This window comes from Scheffersomyces spartinae (assembly GCF_019049425.1).
Source record: "Scheffersomyces spartinae strain ARV_011 chromosome Unknown scaffold_12, whole genome shotgun sequence".
Taxonomy (NCBI): domain Eukaryota; kingdom Fungi; phylum Ascomycota; class Pichiomycetes; order Serinales; family Debaryomycetaceae; genus Lizanozyma; species Lizanozyma spartinae.
The window spans coordinates 259,158-283,135 of record NW_025065059.1 but is presented as its reverse complement, the minus strand read 5'-3'; the positions used below and the strand labels follow the sequence as shown (position 1 = coordinate 283,135).

Genomic DNA, 23,978 nt, shown 5'->3' with positions numbered 1-23,978 from the left:
CTGTTATGTCGTTATTGTTAGAGGATTTAGCGTAGTTTACATAAACAAACCCAAAACGAAAAGTTTGGGTCGCGCGCGTGCTTCTGATTGCGTCGGTGAGAGTCAGTAGCTGGTCGACAACTGAACTCGACCAACTAAATCCAAGAATACATATATAATTCAAACCGATTGTCTATACTACTGGTTAGATTATGGGCTTTTATATGAAGCAAGTTGGACCATCAGAATATTCAAATGCTCAGCTTCAGTCCTCGCCAGCGTTATCTAAATCCAAAATACAATACTGTACTTGTTTAGACATGAATCAATCGTATCATTTGTACAAGAGCTCGCTAACCGTAACTTGTCATGGTGGACGCAACAAGACAGACCTTTGATGAGATAGTGAGCTCCAAAGTTCTCTACTCTTCTAATGCAGAAGAAGGAGAAGGTTTTTAGAGTGGACTGCATATCTACCTCTGTTCTTATTATTATCCTTCTTCAACACCGTGCAATTTCGTTTAAAGAATGGCTTCGCACTATAACGACCTTTGTTAGGAACAAAAAATAGGGTGGAGACAGACAGAAATAAAACCAGTCTCCACAGTTTAAGTGATCGTAAGCAACAATACATTATTCTAAAGTGTTTTAATTATTATCAAGCTCAGTCTGTACTATTGCAATTGCGAAGAAGATCTTGGTGAGATATAGTAAGAAAGAAAAGCCATAACCTGACTGCTATAGTATATTTTTTGTCTGTCATTCCATTAGAGACACTCAGATACTATGGAACGGAAGGCAGACGTAGTATCTTCCTCGGTAAGTCTAATAAAGACTATTATTGGAGCAGGAATGCTCTCTATGCCTTTGGCTTATTCAACGGATGGCTTAATAGTAGGGACTCTTATTATTCTTTTAGCGGCTGCCACATCAGGATTTGGTTTATTTATTCAAGCATATGTCAGTAGATATGTTCCCGTGGGTCATGCTACTTTCTTTAATGTATGCTCTATTTCATACCCGTCTTTGAACGTCCTTTTTGATATTGCCATAGCTATTCAATGCTTTGGATGTGCAATTAGTTACTTGGTTTTGGTTGGCGATTTGATGCCTACAATCATTCCACATCTCCCGTTTGTTACTGATGAACATTTGAGAACTTTCTTCGTTGCCCTTACATCTGTTGTTTTGGTGCCACTTCTGTTCTTAAAGAATTTGGATAGTTTGAAATATACTTCAATATTGGGCTTATTTGCAATTTTTTACATGGTCCTGTTGGTTATTATAAACTATTTACTAGGAGTGGTTCCAATTGAACAACGAGGTGAAGTAGAGTTGTTTCCTCCAAACTTTAGTGGAGTCTTTAGTACATTTTCAATTATCGTATTTGCTTTCACTGGCCATCAAAACATGTTTTCCATAATAAACGAAGCTAAGGATAACTCCTTACCAAGCTTGACCGTATTGATTAATGGTGCAGTTATCATCTCATCCGGTATCTTCATTGTATTTGGCTTATGTGGCTATTTAACTTTTGGGGACAATGTTAGTGGCAATGTTATTTTACATTATGCTCCAGGATTGTCAACTACATTTGGGAGATTCTGTATTGTATTTATGGTGCTATTCAGTTTCCCTTTGATGTTACATCCTGCTAGAATCTCGGTTAACAATGTTTATCATTGGTTCAAGCATTGTAACGATAAGAAATCATCATTGTCGTCTGTTACAGAGGAAACAAGGCTTTTGAATGACGAACAAATTCTTAGTGAAACTGAAAGTCAATTAGAAGTTGGCTTGGAGTTGGCACTAGTACAATCTAAGATTCCTGGTCACGAGGCTTGCATTGTCCCCTTGCCACAAAAGAGGTTTGTAATTATTACCATTGGTCTCTTGGTTGCAGGGTATGCATTAGCATTATCTCTTCTGTCGTTTGCACTTGTGTTAGCTGTTGTTGGAGCAACAGGTTCCACTGCCATTTCATTTATTTTACCAGGATTATTTGGTTACAAATTAATTGGTGCTGAAACCTCACAACCAACACATGGACAACGGCTTTTACAAAGTTTATCGTTCCTATTGGTTATTTGGGGATTTGCGGTGATGTTTGTATGCTTGTATGTCATATTGGTGATGGATAAGTATTAAGGAGAGAAATTAGGTAAGTCTTTATATGAAATTATTAAAATTAAATATTCAATCATATCTATTTATTTATTCTATGCCTTACAATGACGCATAACCTAGGCCCATACCAAGTCCCATATTTATATTCTATATGTTACAGATTTGAAGGATGCTGCAAGCTTGCACTCTATAAAGTTTTCTTATCACTATCTGTATCATCTTCATCAGACCTAACATCTTCAGCTCCATTACCAGTAATAACTCTATAGGCAACTTTGGCTATGGAGTACATCCAAACCATTGTAATCGCTTGCAAGCTTGCTAACAACGCAAGAAATACCCAAATCACGGTCATCGTCCAACACCGTTCTTGGTTTTCACCAGGTTTACACTCACCATCTTTCATCAAGTATACTGATTTAGTCCATGCATGATAAAACAAGTAGTTATAAACCCCATGTCTCAAAATGATCCACCCCATCATAAATATTACAAACATAGCATCACACAGCTTTGAAAACCCACAATATTTTAGTAATTTAGCAGTACAAAGTAACACGTCAACTGAATCCATGATCATCAAGATTGGATGGCCAATGGAGGTGAAATAATAGTAATAAGAACCAATAATCAAATTACTAGTAATTATATGATGACAGAACATTTGATAATGGTCATGTCTCTTTTCTTCAACCCATAGAACAAAAATCATCAGCAGCCAAAATCCAATGGCTATCAAATAATATGCTTTAAACCAATAGGTCATGGATGTATGAGGCCAGCCAATATATATGTAATCGATATTATGTCTGTAGGGCGCATTCCAATAAAGCACAAGACCATATATGAACAGAAACGAATAATAGATGAGACACCAACCTTGCTCAGCGAATCTGACTTTAGCTTTCTTAGAACGAATATGGAACCATTCTTCAGCCATTGGGTTCAAAATAAGTTGCATCACAAACGAACGAAAGAATGTTAGAGTGATCATAACGTTCACTACAAAGTATGCGTCATCGATACCGATCCCATAGGCATTGGGTCCTCTTTGATATTGCAAGTGAACCATCTTATCTGTTAACCATCTCATACTGGGAACAAATGCGTGTGTCGAGTATAGTAATAAAAGAATGAGTCCAGACACAGGCAACTGCTGCCGCTCAATAGCAGCCCTTGTCGACTGATCATAGCCCTGCTTGCCCATGGCGATACTTGACGACTCGATGACTGTCTAGCATGGAAAGAGTGTACGTTTTCAAAACAAAATCAATTTCCATCAAAATATTACAATTCTGACAATTCCACTACAGACACAAGTCAGTTTTGTATCAATTAGTGTCCGATGAGCCCTCTCAAATATTTCTTTCCTCATTTGTATTTGTATGGCACCTTAACTACATGAATATTCCTACAATAAGTAAAAAGAGCTTGGGACATTCCTACGTATAACAAATCCGACTTTTTTCTCAAAGAATGTACCCAAAATCGAAACTATGAACGGCTACTACCATACGAATGGAATTGGAAAATGTCTGAAGTTTGAAATTCGCGCCATATTATTGCTTGCAATTGTGCCTACAAATCGTTTTGTCTGACACAAATATTTCCTACGGCACTGCATATAGTGAAGGCGCACCTCATATGATTTACATTCATTTTATGAGTTATCCTGCTATAACATTCATCTAGAGACATAGGCTTTTTTAGTCGGGCTTACTATCGTTTGAGAAGCATGTATTGTAGCGTCCGTTTAACGCCAGCCTCATGATATCGATTCCACACCACATACAAGTTGATTATATCCTGCATCACCTCGACGACTTCATCTAAATTGATGTGACTATCAGTTAGAAACTTCATGAACTTATTTATACGTATTGTATCTTCATCAACTTCCTGGAGATCTTGGAAATGATGTTCATTCTGGAGGTTTCCCTTGGTTTCAATGATATTTGTGGCATCTTGTGACTGTCGTAATGGCTGTCCAGATCGCGTAGAAACAGATTTATTTTGAGTAGTCGAAACAGAACTAGAATCATTACTAGTATTATTGTTATTAGGAGCAATCATATTGTTGTTTTGAGATTGGCCATTGTTATTATTGGACAGTGAAATATTATTGCCATTCATAGTAGTAGTGTTTTGGACTCTATTACTGGGATTATTACTAAGACCTTGATCATTGGCTCTGATCAGCATGTATTCTATAATATCATTGACCCCCCCACCGGTATTATTCTTATTCCATCTAGGTCCGCTTTTCTCCTTCTGTGTTTCATTGTCCACTGGATTTGAGCTATTCTCTATGTGGTTATTTCCTCGTATCAACATTAGATTCTTCTTGAGTACAATGGTGATATAAATGGCAACCACGGCTATTATATGAGGAGGAAATAGTAAATGCAAGTCAGTAATGTAGCTATCATTAATAATAGACCAGCTATTCTGTAATTCTTCTGCACTTAAAACTAAACCATAGTAGTCAGAACGATGTTCTAGATAATCTCTAATTTGAAATAATGAATTATATGGATGATGTAAAAAGAGTAATGAATCCATTTCTTCAATCAAGTAAAATTCAAATTCAGCTAGCTTGGTAACATCATGAGGTATATATTCTGGCCATAAATTCCGAGCCTCAGAGGTTATCAACCGTATATGATGTGGGCATTCTTCTATTTTGCAAGCCACATACAAACATGTTGTCACAAGTAAGTATACATTAATTTCTTTAAGTGAAACTCTAGTAAGAAATCTTGTAAGGTATATTTCGGCACTGGCTAAGGCCACTTGACGAATATTCAACCGTCTTCCAAGTTTAATAATCAAATTATGAAGATATATTCGCATGTTGTAATCATATAATACGTTGGGATAGTCTTGGATGAGTCCATTCTTGATCAACTTCTTCTCAAGTAGTAGTACTTTCCGTCTTGCCTCGACTAGGGATGTCCGGGTCAATTGCCATTTGCTTCTCTGGGTTGAGCTCCAGAAATCTGCAGACATGCTGTGCTGAGGCTCTAGTTCAGTGTCACTAGGAGTAGGATATAAGGTTAACTGGGGTGATTCCGATCCTATTGGTAAATCAAATAGCTGGTTCCCAAATACAGTGGTGCATTTTTCTAAGACTCCATCCGGGATAAATATTTATCCGCGTATCAAGAAAGTTCATTGGCGATTACATTGCAAAGTATAGATAATGTTATAGAATTGGAATTATATAATGGGTATTGGTATGGGTACACGTTCGGTTTGATTACATCTCACCGCATTCTATAATACGAACTGGTTGTTGCGGTTCATCGGAGGAATTTACACCTACCAATTCCATCTGATCCACGATATCATAGCCTTCGATCACCTTTCCAAACACCACATGTTTCCCATCAAGATGTGGTAAGCGCTTCAAACAGATAAAAAACTGGCACCCGTTGGAATTGGGGCCTTTGTTAGCCATAGCCACAGCATATTTTGTGTCTATTTGGAAGATTTTGTTAGTACCTGAAAGAATAGTGGCAATTGACACTCAATACGTACGATCATAAGTGAAACTCTCATCTTCAAAAGTGTCGGATCCATAAATGCATTTAGTTCCAAGCCCGTTGCCCCGTACAAAATCCCCTCCCTGAAGCATGAATCCCTTGATTATTCGGTGAAAAGGCGCATTCTTATACCCCGTGGGCTGGTTTAGTTCTCTATATTCACCTGTGCAAAGCTGACGGAAATTCTCACAAGTTCTCTCCTCGTTAGTAACAAATCGGTATATATACAGCGTAATGTTGGCAACCGATACTCCTGCTATCATACGTACTTGGGTAGTTCTTTAGCGTAGAGTTCAATCTTGATTCTGCCTAGCGTGCGATCTAGTGATGATGTCGTTAGTACAATTGGTTCAGAAAACCTATTCATATCAATGGACACTTACCACCATGTTGAACCTAAGAAATGTTAGTACGCCATTATTGACCTTTAAGCTCTATCAGTGTACTTACATCGAGAAACACCACTGGATTGGTGATGGTCATGGTTTTGTATTGGAGCCGGCTACTCGTTCTAGGTGACTAAACAGCCGATTTATTTGTGGGGCACCGCGGATGTGTCCCCGTCCTAAAACGGATACCCAAGAACGAACTTTTAGGTGCAAGTTCACTTATTGGTTGTATTGGGTTATACTGAATCTATACACAGCAGCCATGCCACCGTTGCCCAAATCGTTCCATACGTCGTATCCTGATGCTGACTCTGCCATAGATCGAAGAATTCCGGATTTCCCCATAGCGCAGCTTCTGGATGAAGATGTTTACTTCAATACTCATAAACCTCCCACGTACTTGGGAGAGATAGAAGCGGAAATCTCAGAGTTTATCGATTACCATATCAAGAATACAGGGAAGAAAGTAGTCTTGGTCACCAGTGGAGGTACTACTGTGCCATTGGAGAATAATACGGTGAGATTCATCGATAACTTCAGTGCTGGTACGAGAGGTGCAACATCTGCAGAATACTTTTTGGAACTCGGTTATGCTGTTGTCTTTTTGCATAGAGAATTCAGTTTACTTCCATATTCAAGACATTATAGCCATACTACCAATTGCTTTCTTGACTATATGACGGAAGCCAATAACAGAGTTGAAATCAACCCCAACTTTGCCGATGAAATGCTAGTAGTGCTTCGAAAGTATAATGCAGCTAAGGAATCCAACTCCCTTTTATTGGTGCCCTTCACTACTGTCAATCAATATTTGTATACCTTGAAAACCATATCGGGTGTTTTATCTAAATTAGAATCAAGAGCCCTTTTTTTCCTTGCTGCTGCCGTGTCTGATTTCTTTTTACCCCATTCAAGAATGCCAGAACATAAGATCCAAAGCCAAACATCAGGAACTTTGATTGTCAATTTAGAGCAAGTTCCAAAGTTTTTAAGTAGATTGGTGGATAATTGGGCTCCTACTGCTATGATTGTGTCGTTTAAATTGGAGACTGATAGTCTGATATTGATCAAGAAGGCTATAGGTGCTTTGGAAAGATACCAGCATCAATTGGTTATAGGAAACTTACTTCAAACTAGAAAGAAAGAAGTGGTATTTGTTACACTTAAGGACGAAAATTGGGTACGGTTGACCGAAGAACAAATTGGGAAAAATGTTGAAATTGAAAGCATAATGATTCCCAAGGTTATTGAGGCCCATGATCAGTGGATAAAAAGTAAACAAAATAATTAGAAAACCTACTATTGTCTATTAAAGAATTTAGTTATTTGAAATACCTATTTACAAGAAGGAAATTCCAATACCTGCTTCAACACCCTTTCTTAGACTGTCTCTTTTATGAGCCACCAAGGGGAATACCAAGTTCAACTCAAATCTAGCGGCTGGATGATTGTACAAAATCCCTAGCCCAGTACTAAGAGACCCTCCATCTAATAATTCTCTAACATTACCGTAGACACCTTTTGATTTGTCACAAGCAATTAGTCTGCCACCGTTTATAAAAGTGTGTAATTTGAAACCAGAATCGACAGGAACACCAGGTAATTTGGAAATCATAGAAATACCCCCATTGATAAAGATATCTCCACCAACTGAAGATGCAAATTGCTTTGGACCTAATCCATTCATCATGAATGAACGGACATCGTTTGGACCCCCGATATTAAACCTATCAAGAATGTTTGAAACGTCTGTAAATGGATATAAGGCTCCAGATTTCGTTTTGAAAAGAATAGAGTGGTTAGCATTCAACTTATGGGCAAATTGAGCTTCAAATGCCAGCTTGAAATACGACCACGGATTTAATTCAAAGGACCACTTGAGTAATTTCCCACTGGTTGGAAGTATTTTTGCATCTCTAGTATCGTGCACTCCAGTATAATTTATACTTTTTTTGAAATCACTCCCGGCACCAAGAAGAACATCATCTGCCTTTGAATTGAGATTGTTTAATACTCTCCAACTTGCTTCCATCAGCAAATCATGGTTCCATGGCCCATCGTACTGTGTAGAGCATCGTAATGTGGTTCCTGTTGTTTGAACTTCACTTTGAATCCATTCAAGCAGTCGGGTGTTTCGATACCATAAATTCTCCATCAAATATGCGACATTATTGAATAATGGTTGAGTATAGTTAACTAAATATGACAGAGATGTCTTGGTTCCTGTTGTAGCATCAAAGGAAATGTTTTCAGCTCCTCCCCAAAGATTCTTAAATTGAAACTGAATATAAGTGTCACCTTCACCATTGCCAATATTGGTTCCTGATTTGGCAAAGAATCGTTTTACTGGAATAACTTGGAAAATAGGAACTACTTCAATTGAAGGTTTATGACGGTTATAATAGTTCCGAGGAAGCGTCTGGATACTTATAACAACATTATCCACTAATCTGGACTTGAGTAAGTTCCTGGTGCTTTCATCAATTGCTTCAAAGAAATTTGAAAGCGTGTTGATGTTGGACTTAAGAAGAGGTTGTAATTGAGCTCGAATAAAAGATGAGCGAAATGATTGAGAATTGGTCACTTGAGCATTTCGGATCTTTATAGGTGCCAGCAGTTGATCTTCAAAGAGAGCAGTAAGGTATCGCCTGTTTTGTTCTAACATCAACTCTTGTTTGTCATTAAGAAGCTTTTCCAACGCCTTTTCCAGAGGAGTCTTATTCTTATCATCTTTGGAATCTTGCAATTTCAGCAATCTATCTTCTAAGTCATCTTCTAGGGCCCTCATATTGGATGTATAACTTCCTAAGTTAAGAAGCTTTGTAGCGGAGTGATAGTTGATGGTACTTACAATACGTCTGGACTCTTCACTGTCACAGAGACATTTTACTATTATTGATTTATTGTGCGACATTCTGCAAACTTAACCGCACTATGACCGACTTTGACTAACAACAATAATTAATCAATAGTTATACAATAAATATACAATATATAAATAACTAAATAGAGAAATTATAGATAATGTCATTCAGGGGGAGAAATGGCTACTTGCGGAATAGTAGTAGGACTTAAGTATCCCTCACTACTTGTGGATGGAGTTGTTAAACTTGCTAAAATTTCACTTCCCGGTCCACCATTCTTCTTCTCTAAAGCATCTTCTTCAACTAATAGTCGGATACAATTCTTACCTGCTTCTGTCTGGAAATGGCGTCTCAAAGCATCTGCTCTAGCAAACTTTCGTCCACATCCATATTCACTTCCGTTTCTAAGGAAACCCTTGCATTGAAATTTCTTTTCCCCCAGATGTAAGTCTTCATGTCTTTTCCTGTCGTGCTGTCGTGCAAAGGCTTTACCACAGACAGAACATATGAAGGGTCTTTCATCAGTATGTGTCCTGTAATGAGATTTTAAATTATATGGTCGAGTAAACAGTTTTCCACATAAATCACAAGCAAATAACGACGGGTGTTTCTGAGTTCTTTTAGACGATTGGTTCGGACTTGCAAGTTCAAGCATTTTTTCACGAGAAGAAATAGGATTCAACCCCTGTTCTTCACCACCATCAGAATACAGCGATTTCGAACGGTTTCGTAAAGGCGATTTCGAGCTAGATCTTTCCGATATAGATTTCTTTCTCCCTCGTCTAACTGAATTATTATCAATGTTAAGAAGATCAGAGTCCAAGTCTTCCACTGACAATCTGTTATTTCCCAAGTAACTTGAATTTGGAAGTAAATGGGTCAGGTTAGCATTTTGATTAGAACTACTCCGTGAAAGGTTGGCAAGCTTTTCAGTCTTGGTATCATGAATCGAGGAATTGGCCGAGGAATTAGAAAACAAAGATGGGGTTTTGGCTGCGACCTCTTCTGGGGCTTGATTTATAGCTACCCTAATTCCATCAGCATTGTAGTTTGGCAAAGGGTCCCTATTGGTGTATTGCAATTGCTCGAATGTATTCAAGTTGCTTACAGTAAGTGCAACCTCCGGTAACATTGCTTTTGTCTTTACACCTTCTAGTGGGGTACCACCAGGGGAAGTCATTTGCGGAGAATCAGTTAGTCCGATCAAGTTACTTGAAGATATGGAACCCCCTAGCAGTATTTCCGTGTCAAATGAATTGGGGGCGTTATATTGGCTGCTTGGAACTAAATAGCTCTCTTCCAACTTAACTTCAGGATCTGCATTTGCAGAGTTAGTGTTATTCTCATCGTCACCCAAATCTGAGTAATTATTTGAGAAGTGTGATATTGCATCCTGGAAAGGAGAAGTTGGTTCGTTATTATTCAGATAATCTGAATACAAAGAATGTGATGAGAATGAGCTAGCAGCAGGAGATTTAGGGTCCAAATAGTCCACTCGAGTAGCTTGATCGTATTCTGAATGAACCAGAGAAGCCAGTCTCTTATGCCCTCTGTTAATGGTTAAATGATTTGAGGGAGATAAGTAATTCATACCTTGGATAGATAGTCCATTAGATGAGTAGTTAGTGGGTGCAGGCTTTGAGAGTATAATTTCAGGATTTAAATCTGAACCAGGGGCTACTCCCAAAAAGTCTGCTTCAAACGCAGCAGCCTCTGCATCCGATAGATATTCATCCACATCCAAATACAAATTATTATGCCCTTGATAGGAAGGAGGTTGGCCAATTGAAATAAAGTCTTGTTGCATTGATAATTGACCAGTTATCTGAGGAGCAGTTTGCCGATCGCCGCTATTGGTATTACGGGCATTGCTATTTCCTCCTTGGGAGCCATATGGCAAATTTTGATTTATATGGCCTGAAGTATTATTGGGGTTGAAACCCATAGAATTGTTGTTGACTCCTTCATTATGGTTTAACTTAGTAGAATTATTGGGAGCTGGCATATAGTTAGCGTTTAATGTGTCATTCATTAGGACTTGCCCCGCAGAAGCAGATGAATCTGGATCTCCAAGTGATTCAGTGCCATTGAGAAAGCCATATGCTCCCTGTGATTGACTCATGCGTCCTTGAGCATGGACAGAGGTCAATTGATGTGCGGTATTCGGCAATGCGGGTGGCGGTGATAAATTGACCATATCGTAAACGCCATTACTGTCGTCTTTTTGGTTATAGGGAACAGACATTTAAGTACACCTGATGATGGAGTGAATTTTGACGGTCGTTCGGAACGGAAGGGTATAACAGCAGAAAGCCACTAGGAATAAATAAACAAGATATACTTGGCACAACCACACAAAACGTTCAAAGTGCAGTCAACAATATTATTATAAGCCTGTGGTAGTCAAAAAGCAGCAGCAACCAACTGATAGAATAGTTGAATGTAAATACGATGAGGGTACGTAAATAAATGATAAATAAAAACCACGAATATATGCAGAGACAAATATAAGAACCAGACACTGGATTATGTGGAAACACGATTTAACCACAACAATCACCACGTAGGCTGGATATGAATAGTGGGTTTAACTTTTATTACTTAAGTTCAAAAGCTAACCTTTAAAGTTGGTGGGACTATAGGATTTTTATCAAGTATGGTTTAAAAAGAACCTGCAGTACGTGCAAGCCCATGGTTTTGTGTTGCTGAAAATGACATGGTTTGATGGGGAGTAGTGTAGGAAAATTGTGTATCTAACTCAAGACACTGATGTGCATAATCTTTTGTGGAGTAAGAGACTACAGAGTTACTGGGCATGACTAAGCTGACAAACTACTGACAGGGTAGAAGTACAACAGCCCATAGAAAGGCCAAGAATATTGAAGTTGATCCACTCACACCCTTGCATTTGAAAAGAAGCATATGCTTTCAAAGGGAAAGTGTGTTCAATCAGACAGATGGTGAAATAACGAATTTCAGACATTTCTAATCAACAACTCGATTTTGACTATAATTGTGGTTTTATTTCCAAAAAGAAAAAAGGCATTGTTTCTAACCAGTATCACTTTCGTATTATTATTTATGTGTCTTTGGCATTTATCTTTGAACAATCTATCATTCATTCCAGGGGAAAAATATGAACTTTACCTTTCTATGATGTCACATTGTAGTTCTCAAGTTGTACAATACTGTTCAAGATAATTCTACGACCGGAGCTATTGATAGATTGCCAAAAGTCTAGCTTGTTTGAAGTTCACGGGCCCATGCGAAAGATACTTCTAAGCCTAAATTTATTTATACACCCGCCTGTGGTCGCCATGGGGCTGTGCAAGCATGAACTTTGATAGTATCTAACAAAACAACGGCGACCGATCCGTACATTTTTTTGCTTCATGGAAGTAGTTTACGCATATTGTATTGTCAGCATGTGCATAGTAGTGCCGTAGCTCGCTAGTGCGTTTTTCGGCAGAAAAGAATCCTAATTGCTCATTCTTGTGTAGAGCAATGAATCTGTCAGTCATCTACAAATTTGTCCGCACAGCCCCTCCGTGTCCTGTAAACTTTGAATTGCCATATGGGAAACACCTTTTGGAGAGAGTAGTGTGTCGCGACACAACGAGAGAAATATGCGACACAACGAGAGAAATATGCGACACTATTATTGTGTGGGAGGCTTCTTCAACGGTATTTCGAATGGCTTTTCCTTGTAGCTACACTTGGGAGTGTTTGGTTTCGGTTATTGCCATGGGAAATCCTAAAAAGATTATGAGCTTCTTGTTGTATCTGATTTAGTAAGGTAACAAGCTTTGAATCCGACAGCTTTTTTGTAGAGACATTTTGCAATCAAAGTGATTACTCCTCCGTAAATCATGATGAGGCTAGATTAATCATGGCATTACATGGTAAATTCAAAGTACAAACTATCTAAAACGAATACATTATGTTGAATCATACTACTTACCCACCTCTATATCTATAACAACATGCCAAATATCCGGAGCAAAAGTCTTGACTTGCTCCAAATGAATAAATTGACTTGTTGCGAAATAATTCTCTATCTCCACCTTTAACTTCTCAAACTCTTGGATATGGCAATTTTCATGAATATGAACCAAAGTTTTCCTTTTAGTAGAATGGTTGTGAATTAAATCAACTACCAAGGGCCAACTGGGTTTGGAAGAAGGTAGAAGACCAAGATTGACGTGGGATAGAGGAACATGCTCTCCTAGTTGATTCATCCTTGAAATAGCAGTCTCGTTACTCTCGTTGAATATAAATGCCTTTACACCATTTTTAACCAGCTCATTGTAAACCTTTTTGGAGAATATTTCATCTTTCGCTATAACTCGAACGCCAAACTTGTTTTTATTGCATCCACGTACTAATGCCTCTACTGACCATGGGTTTAACTCCCAACAGAAAACTGTAGCTCCGTTCTTCAAATATGAAAGCGTAAAATATCCGATCCCAGCGTATAAGTCCAACACCGTTTGGCCATTTAAATCCTTATAACTATCTAAAAGTCTTTTCTTTTCTTTAATATTTCCTCTACTAAACATAGTATATTTTGGAGCCCACGTTTGATGAATACCGTTCTGGACCACCGTACACCAGAATGCTTGCTGTAAGTCATTGGCCGTAGGCTCAGACTCGAAGGGGACCTGAGGACCAAAATCCCCGTACAAGGGAAATATATTAAATGGTCGACGTTGAATATCGGATTCAATGATAGGCTTGTTTATTGCAACATGAGTTATTCCTGGGAAGTTCTTAGATAGCAAGTATTGCCAGAATTTATTCTTCAAAACTGAATCTAGTTTTGCAAATTCATCTTCCCATTCAATGGTATCAAAAGTGCCTGTTTGCAACAAAAGCATCGGAGGGTACAATGACCATTTCTTAGGGACCTGGGATAGAAGTGTTTCATTAGGGCTGGGTGACATAGTGGCAACGTTATAAAACTCCAATATTGTATTTTTTAAGTCGGACGAGTCCTTATGTACTTGATGGTAATAGCCGGTGTCAAGATATGGCACTGATATTGATATGAGGTCATCAAGAGAACCAGTCAAAGTGTATACTAAGAAATGCGAGCCTTGCTTCTGGATTTTACATTGTTTGTTAAACAACTTCAAATGCTCTAGTTGTAGCTTAAGCTGCTTGACTTGAGACCCATTTTCCACTCTCAAATATATGAGATCCTTTTCCATCAAGTAATCGCTGATAGAAAGAGTAATTATCAAAATACCCGAAGACTCAATGTGTACCACTTGTCTCTCACGAAGTAAAGGTGTATACGCTCACTATGGGCTATACTGGGTCCCGTTCTTCACACAATACAATTATGTTGTAGCCTACTGGATCGAATCTGTCCACTATCTTTAAGGGTGCGGCTCTTCTCGCGGTGCATTTTCTAATTGGGTTATATATCCCACCAAATCAAGACACACTAAAACAAACCACACAGAGAGTGAAGCTTCATATATCCCTTTATGTAAATTCCTCTTAATTAGTTACAGACCTTAAACAAAGCGATCGTTTGGGCTTGGGCTCCGCAAACAATGGCATCTTTTCACAACAAAAAATCCGGCTGAATCGATTAATTTATCTGCTCGTGTAGAGGACCGGTTGTTTTGAGACGGTATAAAATTTTCAATTGGACGTGTTTCTTGTCCACTTGTTTTTTTCTAAACCTGACATTTGTTACTAGCCAACGATTGCTTCCAGCATTCTTTATCGCTACTTCAGTTTAGACACCATCCTGGTATAGCACACAGTAATATTCTGCAGTATAAAGCAATAACATTACACAACAGAGGCCGGTCTTCCATACTTCACTTGAGGTTTTGCTATTTTGTTTTTTTATCTTAACTCGTTCTATACTTTCTCTTTACTAAGTTGTGCTGTGTGTTCCTTTACCCAGCCATTTACTGCTTTATATAATATCCTGAATATCATAGATGTCTGAACCTCTCGAGACATCCCCGGCTTCAGTCGTAACTGAGGACACCGAAATTCCCCAATCGTCCGTCGATCCATCCGTTTCGTCTCCTACAGAAGATAATGTCCCAGATCAACAACAACAACAACAACAACAACAACAACAACAACAACCGCAGCAACAGCAACAGCAACAGCAACAACCTGGCTCCTCTGTTACACCTGATCCAGTACCAGCTAGCGCAACCGATGGGGGTCGTGAAGTCAGTAATGAAACCTTATACGTTGGCGGCTTGCACAAATCTGTCACTGAGGACATGTTGGCAGAATTGTTTCAAATCAACGGACCAGCTCCCAGCATAAGAATCTTGAATGACAAGAATAAACCGGGGTTCAATTATGCTTTTATTAAGTTTGAAACTCCAGCTGCTGCTGATGCATCATTGCATGCCATGAATGGTAAAACTATCAACAATTTTGAGATTAATATTAATTGGGCATTTCAAAATACATCCAATACAAACGCTAATGAAGAAACTTTTAATGTTTTTGTAGGGGATTTATCTCCTGATATTGATGATGAAACGTTGTTCAACTTTTTCAAGAAGTTTCCTTCCGTGAAGAAAGCTCATGTTATGTGGGATATGCAAACTTCTCGATCAAGAGGCTACGGGTTTGTTGTGTTTGGATCTCATCAGGATGCAGAATTGGCTTTACAAACCATGAATGGAGAGCAACTTAATGGTAGAGCCATCAGATGTAATTGGGCATCCCACAAGCAATCTTCCAACCAGAATCAGATTAATAACTTCAGAAATAATGGTCATCGTCAAAATAATACTAACAGGTTCAGACAATTCAATAGCAATCACATTCACCATGCTGGTAATGCATTACCCGGCCAACCTAGCTTCATGCCCCATCATTTGCAACAAACTCAAATGGGAATGTCGACTTTTGGGGGTCCTTCACCTGATGCTTATGTTCCAGGGAATCAACAAGTGCAACCGAATTCCATAGGTAACCAAATGCAACAACTTTCTGGTGTTGGCAATATGAACGGAAATGGAAATTCCACCAATGGGATTAACAACAATGTGAATCAACAACCCAACAATATCAATAATAATAATGGCAACATTCCTGTAATGTCAGCCCAATCTTACGACATCATTTTGAGACAAACCCCATCCTGGCAAACAACAGTTTACTTGGGGAACATATCGCACTACACACAACAGAATGATTTGATACCACTTTTGCAAAATTTCGGATTCATAGTTGATTTCAAGTTTCACCCGGAAAAGGGTTGTGCATTCGTTAAGTATGATTCTCACGAAAGAGCTGCTTTAGCCATAGTTCAATTGGCCGGTTTACAAGTTAATGGTAGACCTTTGAAATGTGGCTGGGGTAAAGATAGACCTCAAATGGGAAACCAATACCAAAATTTCGGTAGAGGTGTCCCACCCCCTCCTATGTATGGTCAAGGAAGATAAGTAAAACCATGTGAATTCCTGATCAGTTAAAGGGCACCCTAATATTATAATTTGTTGGTAGGTTTAAACAAAAACTAACTGTGCTTCAAGAGTGCATTTATGCGTTCTCTGTCGAGACAACGTTTCAATACTCTAGCAGAACTCACCTTTTATATGTCTATTAATGTAGTATATAAATAGTCTTCATTTTTTTAATCCAATTTGTTTCTTTATAGCTATTATTTACCTTAGCTTACCTTGCGCAACCGGAATCAACTCACCGCTTTGTGTAAGAAATTGTCAATGACATTTGACATACAAAAAAAAAATACGGACTATAACTTCCAAAGACTTCACAAGTCATCAAAGCCGACATCAGCCAAGTACTTTAGATTGCCCTTACTTGTGTCTGGATAAAAGACAAACACCAAATCTTTTCATACTTCGACCTAGACTTTATTTTGAGATTTTGGGATATCCTTTGAGTAGACTTGCTAAACCGAAGGTGGTCATACTACGAGGTATCTTTGTTTTATATTTGAACAAAGTTTTATGTTTGGAGGAGAAATCGTCAACGGTATAAATCTCAAGAAGGCAAATCATTATTATTTGGTATTATTATTCTTCATTGTTGGATTCGCTTTCAAAGTGTCGTCGTTAACTCAAATTCTTTTAGAAAAGTGGAATAAGTTCGTCTCCAGTAGCCATTTTCAAAATCGATTAATAAATTCTACAGCCCTCGTTTCTACATCTGCTGTTGCTGCATTTGTTGTTTTCTTTGTATTCAAGGGTAACTTCACATATCTTTCTGAACAGTTGAATAGCCTTATATTATTCATGAGTTCGAAATTTTCAAGATTCAATGGTTATGGGTCGAACTTAGGTGGTGGCAGAGGTGGTTATAATAGACGTGTGTCAAAGGAAGAGAAATTTGCTATGCAAAATGGTGGTGAAGTTGGTGGTATTTCAAATGAGGGAAACACCTGCTTTATGAATAGTGTTATTCAATCATTGGCATCATCTCGTGAATTGATTAAATTCATAGATTCTTATTTGTACACGAATGAAAATGATAGTGGTGAAGTGTTGAAGGCAAACAGTTTTACATTTTCTTTTGCTTTGAAGCAATTGTTAACTAATGTTAATGGTGCCTATGGTGCTAGAGGAAGAGAATTCAGTACTAAGCAATTACTCAATAAAATGCCCAATGGTCCTAAGCAAAACTTTTTTTTGGGCTATAATCAAGAAGATGCCCAAGAGTTTTACCAATTAGTAATGGGTTTAGTTGAAAGTGAGTTCAAAAAGTTTGATGAAGCCAAGTCTCTCAATAAGTCATCATCAAAAGAGAAGGGCTCCAAATTTGTTAGCATTGACAATTTAAACCAGCATGAATACATCTCAGGATGCGATCAGTTGGGTCATTTGGGAAATGTATACGTTCCAGCATTTCAAGTAGATCCTAACTTACTGGAATCGGATCGTAAAGCAATGCCGTTGAATTTGGTAACCCCTGCTGATGGTGTATGTGCCGAACGTATTGGTTGTGTTAATTGTGGTGAAGTTGGTGGTATTCGTTACTCTGTTAACAGTGGTCTTTCGTTGAACTTTCCTCTAGGAAGCAATGGTGGTTCTTATTATTCAGGATACACCAATTACACCTTGAATGGATTATTAGACGATTGGTCTACACCAGAAATCATAGATGATGTCAATTGTAACAGATGTGGTTTAATTCAAACGAAGCAATTCCTTGAAGAGAGCATTGAAAAGAATAATGATAATGATTTTTTCACTGAAAAGTTGAAGAGTAAACTTGCTGCTATTGAAACGGAGTTGAAGTTACCCCATATCGAAGATGAAGCCTTTGAGAAACTTGCAACTAAAAATATGATTAAGAAGACACGAAAGCACAAGCAAATCCTTTTAAGTCGACCACCAGCATTATTGTCAATTCATATCAACAGATCTGTTTTTGACCCTCAAACCATGAGAATGATGAAGAACTCTTCCAACATATCATTTCCTAGTGTCTTGAACCTCTCCAAATATGTGGCCGAGCCAAGCGATATCAATATGGATGCCAGACTACCATTCCGTAAGCAAGACATGAAGAATGGGAATTTATCCGGTTCTATAATCAGCGAAAAGGGAACTCATTTCAGCGACAACATATCGCAGCATGAATCTATGGAGATTGATGAAACGGATAATCAACTGCTTGTAGATTCTCCCGCTTCTTCAAGTACCAATGAAGATATTGAAGATGGAGAAACTTATAATCCTCTGTTGCTATACAATTTAAAGGCCGTGATATCACATTATGGAACGCATAATTATGGACACTATATTTGTTACAGAAAATTTAGAGGAACGTGGTGGAGAATCAGTGATGAGTCTGTGTATGTTGTGACCGAGCGTGAAGTTGTGAATTGTCAAGGTGTCTTTATGCTCTTTTACGAGTACGATGATGGGTTCAAGGAAGAGTTGATAGATGTTGAAGATGAGGAAGATGAGGAAGATGAACAAGATGAGCCTCAAGCTATCAGGCCTAACGGTGAGATAGAAAGCTCCGATGAAGACGAAGATGAAGAGGACGACGAAGATGAAGATGACGATGAAGAAAACGAGGACGAGCATGAGGGTCATGATGTAAAGTCTGGTTCTTACGAAGATCTTGAAGCAGAAGAAGACGAAGATGAAGTAGCTTCTAGCGATATTGCTGAAAACTTGAGTGAACAAAACTCAGACAACGCGTTAATTGCTGAAAGCCAAGCTCATCTTTGAGTTGAATAGTTTAGTTTAGAGTTTCATACAACATTTGATAGTAATTATAGTACCGTGCGCACCCCTTTGATCGATGACTTGAAAAAGTCCGTTGGGCATCGCATATTTAATGTACTACCATTTAGTCACCAGTATATTAGTTAGCTATGGGAAGGAAGCTAAAGGGGAAACTTGGTGGTGGCAAGGGGCTAAGGGGAGCTTTAGCTCGTCAGGCAATGCTTGAAAAGACCAAACCCAAGATGGAAACTAGCTTAACTAATAAATTGAAACCCAAAGTGAATCACAAGCAGCAACAGAGCACCACACCCAAAAAAGGGCTTATACCCTTTGACACTGATAGCACGTTACTTCTAGTAGGAGAAGGTGACTTTTCATTTGCCAGATCAATTGTTGCTGAAGGACTTATTAGTCCTGAAAACTTGGTGGCTACTAGTTATGATTCTCTTGAGGAATTGAAGTCCAAATACCCTCAAGTTGAAGAGAACTTGGAGGTGCTAGAAAACGATAATGTCAAAGTATTATACAACATAGATGCTACCAAGTTAGTAGAAACTTTGAATTTAGCAAGGAAGTCATCGCCCATGAAACTCTTTACAGGTAATAAGCACTTAACTTCAATCATGTTTAACTTCCCTCATACTGGACGTGGAATGAAAGATGTAGATAGAAACATAAGAGATCATCAAAAACTAATGTTGGACTTCTTTAGGAGCTCCAAACAAGTGTTCAGGTTGATCAACAATCAAACCAAGAATGACTTTGGAGGCTACGATGCGAGTCAATCGAACAACTCCAAAATCATCTTCACTTTGTTCGAGGGAGAACCCTACAATTCTTGGGGTGTTAAGATGATTGCCAGAAGTGAAGGATATAAGGTAGAAAGAAGTGGTGTTTTCGACTGGTCTCTTTTCCCTGGCTATCACCACAGAAGAACTAATGGGGTGCGAGATACAACCAAACCAGCAGCAGAAAGGAATGCTAGAATCTATATACTTGAAAAGTTTGTGGCTCCTAAAAAGCAAAAGAAATCTAAAACTGATTCTGACTCAGATTCCGATGATTAAGAATATAGAAATGTATATTAATTAATACCCCACCAATGATATAACCTAAGACCCAAAATGAACAGAACAGACTTAAGCTGGATACACTCTGAAACATTGCTCAACATAAAACTGTTCCAAAGTTAAGGGATCACGTATTTGTCCAGTATGAAGTAAAGATTCTGCAGCTGCCAATTTCGACAATTTTTCAAAGGGATAAATGTTGTTGTTTGGTAAAACATATGGTTCATTGAAGACACTGGTTATCAATTGAGCATAAGGCAAGTTGTTACTCAACTGATATAATTCCGGTGAACAAACTGGGCATTCGTTGACTTTCTCCAATAACTTATAGTAGTTGTTCGGTCCCCGTGCCAGGTAATAAGTTCTGTCTGTAACTGCTTGATCTGAAACAACATTTTGATTAAATATACTATTGGCATGATTACGGTAACACGATTTTGTTTTCAAACTTGCTAGGCCAGCAGATAAATAGATAAACAAGGGATAATTTTTGGGAATACCATACATCGTGGTGAAGTTGTCTACGAAGCAACGAGACAAACTTTCCCATCTTTCCTTAGAAAACACTTTTCTATATTCTTGAAATCTTTGATTTTCATTAAGACAAAGATGAGAGTATTTCAATTTAGAATTAGAGTTTTGCTCCACTGCCAAAAATAATAAAAGTCCACCATTCTCTTTCAATTTGGCTAAATTATTTTCATAATTTTGTAAATCTGAAATCTGATAATTTGCTTTGATTCCATATGGAGATAAATTAACCTCTGAAAACTTGACTGCTTCATGAAGTTGTTTTGATTCAACTAGGGATAAAAATTTGCAATAATTGATTTCAAATTCTAAATTTGAATTAATCTTCTTCAACAGAGTTCTATTGTCATTGAACCAATTAACCACTAACGTTAGATCATGATCCCGCACAATTGAGACATACACCTTGTTTAACTGCTCGAACAAGTCAAAGTCTATAAGCTTATCGATTTGAGGGAACGTAGTGCTCTTGAGTCTATTCAAGAAAGCCAAGCCAATATTTTCTTTTGGATTTTTAGCTGTCTTAATCAAATAGTCTGCTATTAATAAATCAGCTTCATTTCTAAACCAACTGATCAAGCTTGGGTTTCTGAAATCTAAAATTTGATCCTCAGTTCCAACGGCCTCCAATTTCAGAGAATCATCGTTACTTTCTGCTCCATGGGACAGTCCGTCTAAAGTGTAATTACTAACCTCAACTAGGTTATCGACTCTTGCATTCAAACGATCACAGTATTCCTCGTCTTTCTTAATGGCTTGTTTTAATTTGACTTGATACTGTTCAAATGATTTGATACACTTTCTTACCATTTCAAGCTTCATACTTGTAGGCATCAGACTATTCTTTTCTAATTTCTTAATATCCTCCATAGTCTGTCGCTTCTGTTTCTCGATTAACTTTTGGACATGCTTGAAATTCTTCTTTCGTAGTTCCGTAGGAATCCGGAACTGAGTCTGGCGAGCTTTAATCTGGAAATTTAACGTAGGTTCGGTCATCACGATATTATGTTAATGTATTAGGGCACGGACCATAGTGCTGATGTTAATGTCACTTGCCCCTTAACAAACGTTAAATATGGAGAGTTATCTGGGGTTTGTGGTCGTGTTCCTACCATATACTAGTGCGAGAAAAAGATGTCAATTCATATAACGCCATACAGAAAAGTATATGTACTGGAGATTGCACTTATATCCAAGTTCTATGTATTGGGATATGAATTTAAGCGTTCAGAAGTGCTAGTGGGCATAAAATGATAGGTCGTAGCCTCAACAAAAGAAAGGTATATATGCTCTCATGGAAGAAGATGATAAAATATGGTGTTGACTATGTTTAGAGTGGAAAGAGGGAAATACAAATGGCATTCAATGCCTAAGAGTTCTACGTAACTTTGATACTTTTCAGTAGCATGAATTATTCAGGGTGTACTGTTCTTACTTATTATTTGGTTTGCCAGCCCATGAGACTCAACCACCCAATATCAAGAAACTACTTGCTGCACGACCAAGATGGAACCATTTATTCTTTTGCACCCACTGTGCAATAATTCTATTCAAAAAACTATATCAATTTAAAGCATATGGTGCTAATCTCTATACAACGTATCTTTAATGGACAACTCATTGTTCTTCAACTTATAGAATAACTTCTCCAAATTTGCTACTCCTAAGAAGATATCGTCAATGTGCTTTCCATCTTCGATTAATGGGTTATATCTTGAAGGAGAAGCAAACTGGTCAATAACCTTATCAATGTACTTTTCTTGCACTTCATCCGGTGCATAGTAGTGATAATCAATATTGTGGGGTCTGGAAGCCACATATTTCTGTTCCCATTGTCTTTGCTCTTCTTTAGACGGTAAATCCTTGGAGTTACTCCATATACCTGCCACAGCAGCAGCTTCTGCTTCAATAGATGTGAATTTTAACCCAGTAACTGGGACTCCTACAGCTGCTAATGTTGGATCTTCAATTGCAAAAATATCCCAATATAAACCACTAACCCTACTAGCGTTAGAGGGAGCCACGACTTCAATTAACTTTTTCAAAAATGGATAATGATAGTGGTATCCAGTGGTAAACAAAATCTTATCAAAGTCACCTTCCAGAGAACCATCAGTAAAGTAAACAATACCTGTCTCAGGATCAATACGTTCTATTGGTGGTTTTCCCACTATTCCTTCAGACACGATGGCTTCATTGATAAATGGAAAAACCTTATGATCACCTCTACGGGAAACAGATAATCTTCTAGCAACAGGGTAGATATATTGAATCAAGTTTTCAGTACTTATCGAACCCCCAACATTCAAGACGGACTTTCCATTAAACTCATCAACGTTTTTGTAAGCTTTAGCATGAATGACTACTTCAGGGTTCTTTCTGGAATATTCAGCTAACCCAGGAATATGTGGAATAAATGGCACAGTGTAGTGACCATTAGCAACAACCACAGCATCAAATTCTTCGGCATACCATTCATGAACGGTCTCCTTGTCATGATTAGCAGTGATAACCCATTTGTTATTTTCATCCTTGTAAACTTCTTCAATTCTTGTTTTAAATCTAATATATTTCTCCAATTGTTCCTTCTCTACAAATGAAGAGAATCTGCTGGTCAATTCGTGATGCGACAAAAACGGGTATATAGTTCTTGAAGGGTCTTGGTACTTTTCTTCATTTGGTTGATACGAAAACCGAACAAATCTACTGGGAATATTAGTGAACAAATCAGGATATACTCCAGTTTCTTGCCAATCCAAATGTGTATCATCCTTTGGATTCACCTTTACCAGAATAGGATTTTCCACTGTGGCAGCTAATACTCCTTCCGGTTTGGGTTCTGATTTGTGAATTACATCTGGATTGTTATATTGTTCAGTATCAAACATTGATTGTGGAGGAACCCTCAAACTCTTTGTACCGATATCGGGTGTCCAGATTCCACCAGCTTGGCTCTTTTGCTCGAATACGACTATCTTGTCAAATAATGGATTTTCAGCAACCTCCTTGCCCACAGTTGAGGTTCCATCTTTATTGGTATGTAAGAATTCGTATAACGAAGCAATGCCAGCTGGTCCAGCACCAATGATGGCAACAGATTTGATGTTAAATTTAGTCATGTTTCAAGTGGGCTGCAGCGCTCAATTAAATTAGTATCAAGGGTATAAATCAACTAATATTTATATGTCTTTTAAGGAAGCGACCCTGATGAAAATGTGGATCAGATCACGTATGTCTGTGGTTGCAAATATCTCTAGTTGTGGCTCAAACCACATGA

General features: G+C 38.1%; 12 protein-coding genes across 12 annotated transcripts; 5 read left to right on the top strand and 7 right to left on the bottom strand.

Moving 5' to 3' along the window:
• Positions 1-765: 765 nt before the first annotated feature.
• Positions 766-2,127, top strand: AVT7 (Avt7p; the record flags this gene model as incomplete). The annotated part of the gene is made up of 1 exon (XM_043191651.1): positions 766-2,127. The coding sequence occupies one exon, from the start codon at positions 766-768 to the stop codon at positions 2,125-2,127; it is 1,362 nt and encodes a 453-aa protein (XP_043048958.1).
• A 166-nt stretch (positions 2,128-2,293) lies between these two features.
• Positions 2,294-3,199, bottom strand: LAC1 (Lac1p; the record flags this gene model as incomplete). Its single annotated transcript, XM_043191650.1, has 1 exon — positions 2,294-3,199. One exon carries the CDS (start codon positions 3,197-3,199, stop codon positions 2,294-2,296), a length of 906 nt encoding a protein of 301 aa, XP_043048957.1.
• Positions 3,200-3,825: 626 nt separating this feature from the next.
• SSN8 (cyclin-dependent protein serine/threonine kinase regulator) lies at positions 3,826-6,134 on the bottom strand (the record flags this gene model as incomplete). The annotated part of the gene is made up of 5 exons (XM_043191649.1): positions 3,826-5,129; positions 5,647-5,851; positions 5,917-5,972; positions 6,035-6,047; positions 6,102-6,134. 5 exons carry the CDS (start codon positions 6,132-6,134, stop codon positions 3,826-3,828), a joined length of 1,611 nt encoding a protein of 536 aa, XP_043048956.1.
• Positions 6,135-6,302: 168 nt separating this feature from the next.
• Positions 6,303-7,331, top strand: KQ657_000825 (phosphopantothenate--cysteine ligase; the record flags this gene model as incomplete). The annotated part of the gene is made up of 1 exon (XM_043191648.1): positions 6,303-7,331. One exon carries the CDS (start codon positions 6,303-6,305, stop codon positions 7,329-7,331), a length of 1,029 nt encoding a protein of 342 aa, XP_043048955.1.
• A 48-nt stretch (positions 7,332-7,379) lies between these two features.
• On the bottom strand, positions 7,380-8,828 carry SAM50 (SAM complex subunit; the record flags this gene model as incomplete). The annotated part of the gene is made up of 1 exon (XM_043191647.1): positions 7,380-8,828. The coding sequence occupies one exon, from the start codon at positions 8,826-8,828 to the stop codon at positions 7,380-7,382; it is 1,449 nt and encodes a 482-aa protein (XP_043048954.1).
• Positions 8,829-9,067: 239 nt separating this feature from the next.
• CRZ1 (DNA-binding transcription factor) lies at positions 9,068-11,149 on the bottom strand (the record flags this gene model as incomplete). The annotated part of the gene is made up of 1 exon (XM_043191646.1): positions 9,068-11,149. The coding sequence occupies one exon, from the start codon at positions 11,147-11,149 to the stop codon at positions 9,068-9,070; it is 2,082 nt and encodes a 693-aa protein (XP_043048953.1).
• A 1,708-nt stretch (positions 11,150-12,857) lies between these two features.
• On the bottom strand, positions 12,858-13,847 carry TRM12 (Trm12p; the record flags this gene model as incomplete). Its single annotated transcript, XM_043191645.1, has 1 exon — positions 12,858-13,847. One exon carries the CDS (start codon positions 13,845-13,847, stop codon positions 12,858-12,860), a length of 990 nt encoding a protein of 329 aa, XP_043048952.1.
• Positions 13,848-14,864: 1,017 nt separating this feature from the next.
• Positions 14,865-16,340, top strand: KQ657_000821 (uncharacterized protein; the record flags this gene model as incomplete). The annotated part of the gene is made up of 1 exon (XM_043191644.1): positions 14,865-16,340. One exon carries the CDS (start codon positions 14,865-14,867, stop codon positions 16,338-16,340), a length of 1,476 nt encoding a protein of 491 aa, XP_043048951.1.
• A 163-nt stretch (positions 16,341-16,503) lies between these two features.
• Positions 16,504-19,103, top strand: UBP1 (ubiquitin-specific protease; the record flags this gene model as incomplete). The annotated part of the gene is made up of 3 exons (XM_043191643.1): positions 16,504-16,508; positions 17,001-17,008; positions 17,056-19,103. 3 exons carry the CDS (start codon positions 16,504-16,506, stop codon positions 19,101-19,103), a joined length of 2,061 nt encoding a protein of 686 aa, XP_043048950.1.
• A 146-nt stretch (positions 19,104-19,249) lies between these two features.
• KQ657_000819 (25S rRNA (uracil2634-N3)-methyltransferase) lies at positions 19,250-20,167 on the top strand (the record flags this gene model as incomplete). The annotated part of the gene is made up of 1 exon (XM_043191642.1): positions 19,250-20,167. The coding sequence occupies one exon, from the start codon at positions 19,250-19,252 to the stop codon at positions 20,165-20,167; it is 918 nt and encodes a 305-aa protein (XP_043048949.1).
• Positions 20,168-20,239: 72 nt separating this feature from the next.
• On the bottom strand, positions 20,240-21,697 carry FYV10 (glucose-induced degradation complex subunit; the record flags this gene model as incomplete). The annotated part of the gene is made up of 1 exon (XM_043191641.1): positions 20,240-21,697. One exon carries the CDS (start codon positions 21,695-21,697, stop codon positions 20,240-20,242), a length of 1,458 nt encoding a protein of 485 aa, XP_043048948.1.
• A 587-nt stretch (positions 21,698-22,284) lies between these two features.
• On the bottom strand, positions 22,285-23,820 carry KQ657_000817 (uncharacterized protein; the record flags this gene model as incomplete). The annotated part of the gene is made up of 1 exon (XM_043191640.1): positions 22,285-23,820. The coding sequence occupies one exon, from the start codon at positions 23,818-23,820 to the stop codon at positions 22,285-22,287; it is 1,536 nt and encodes a 511-aa protein (XP_043048947.1).
• Positions 23,821-23,978: the final 158 nt, after the last annotated feature.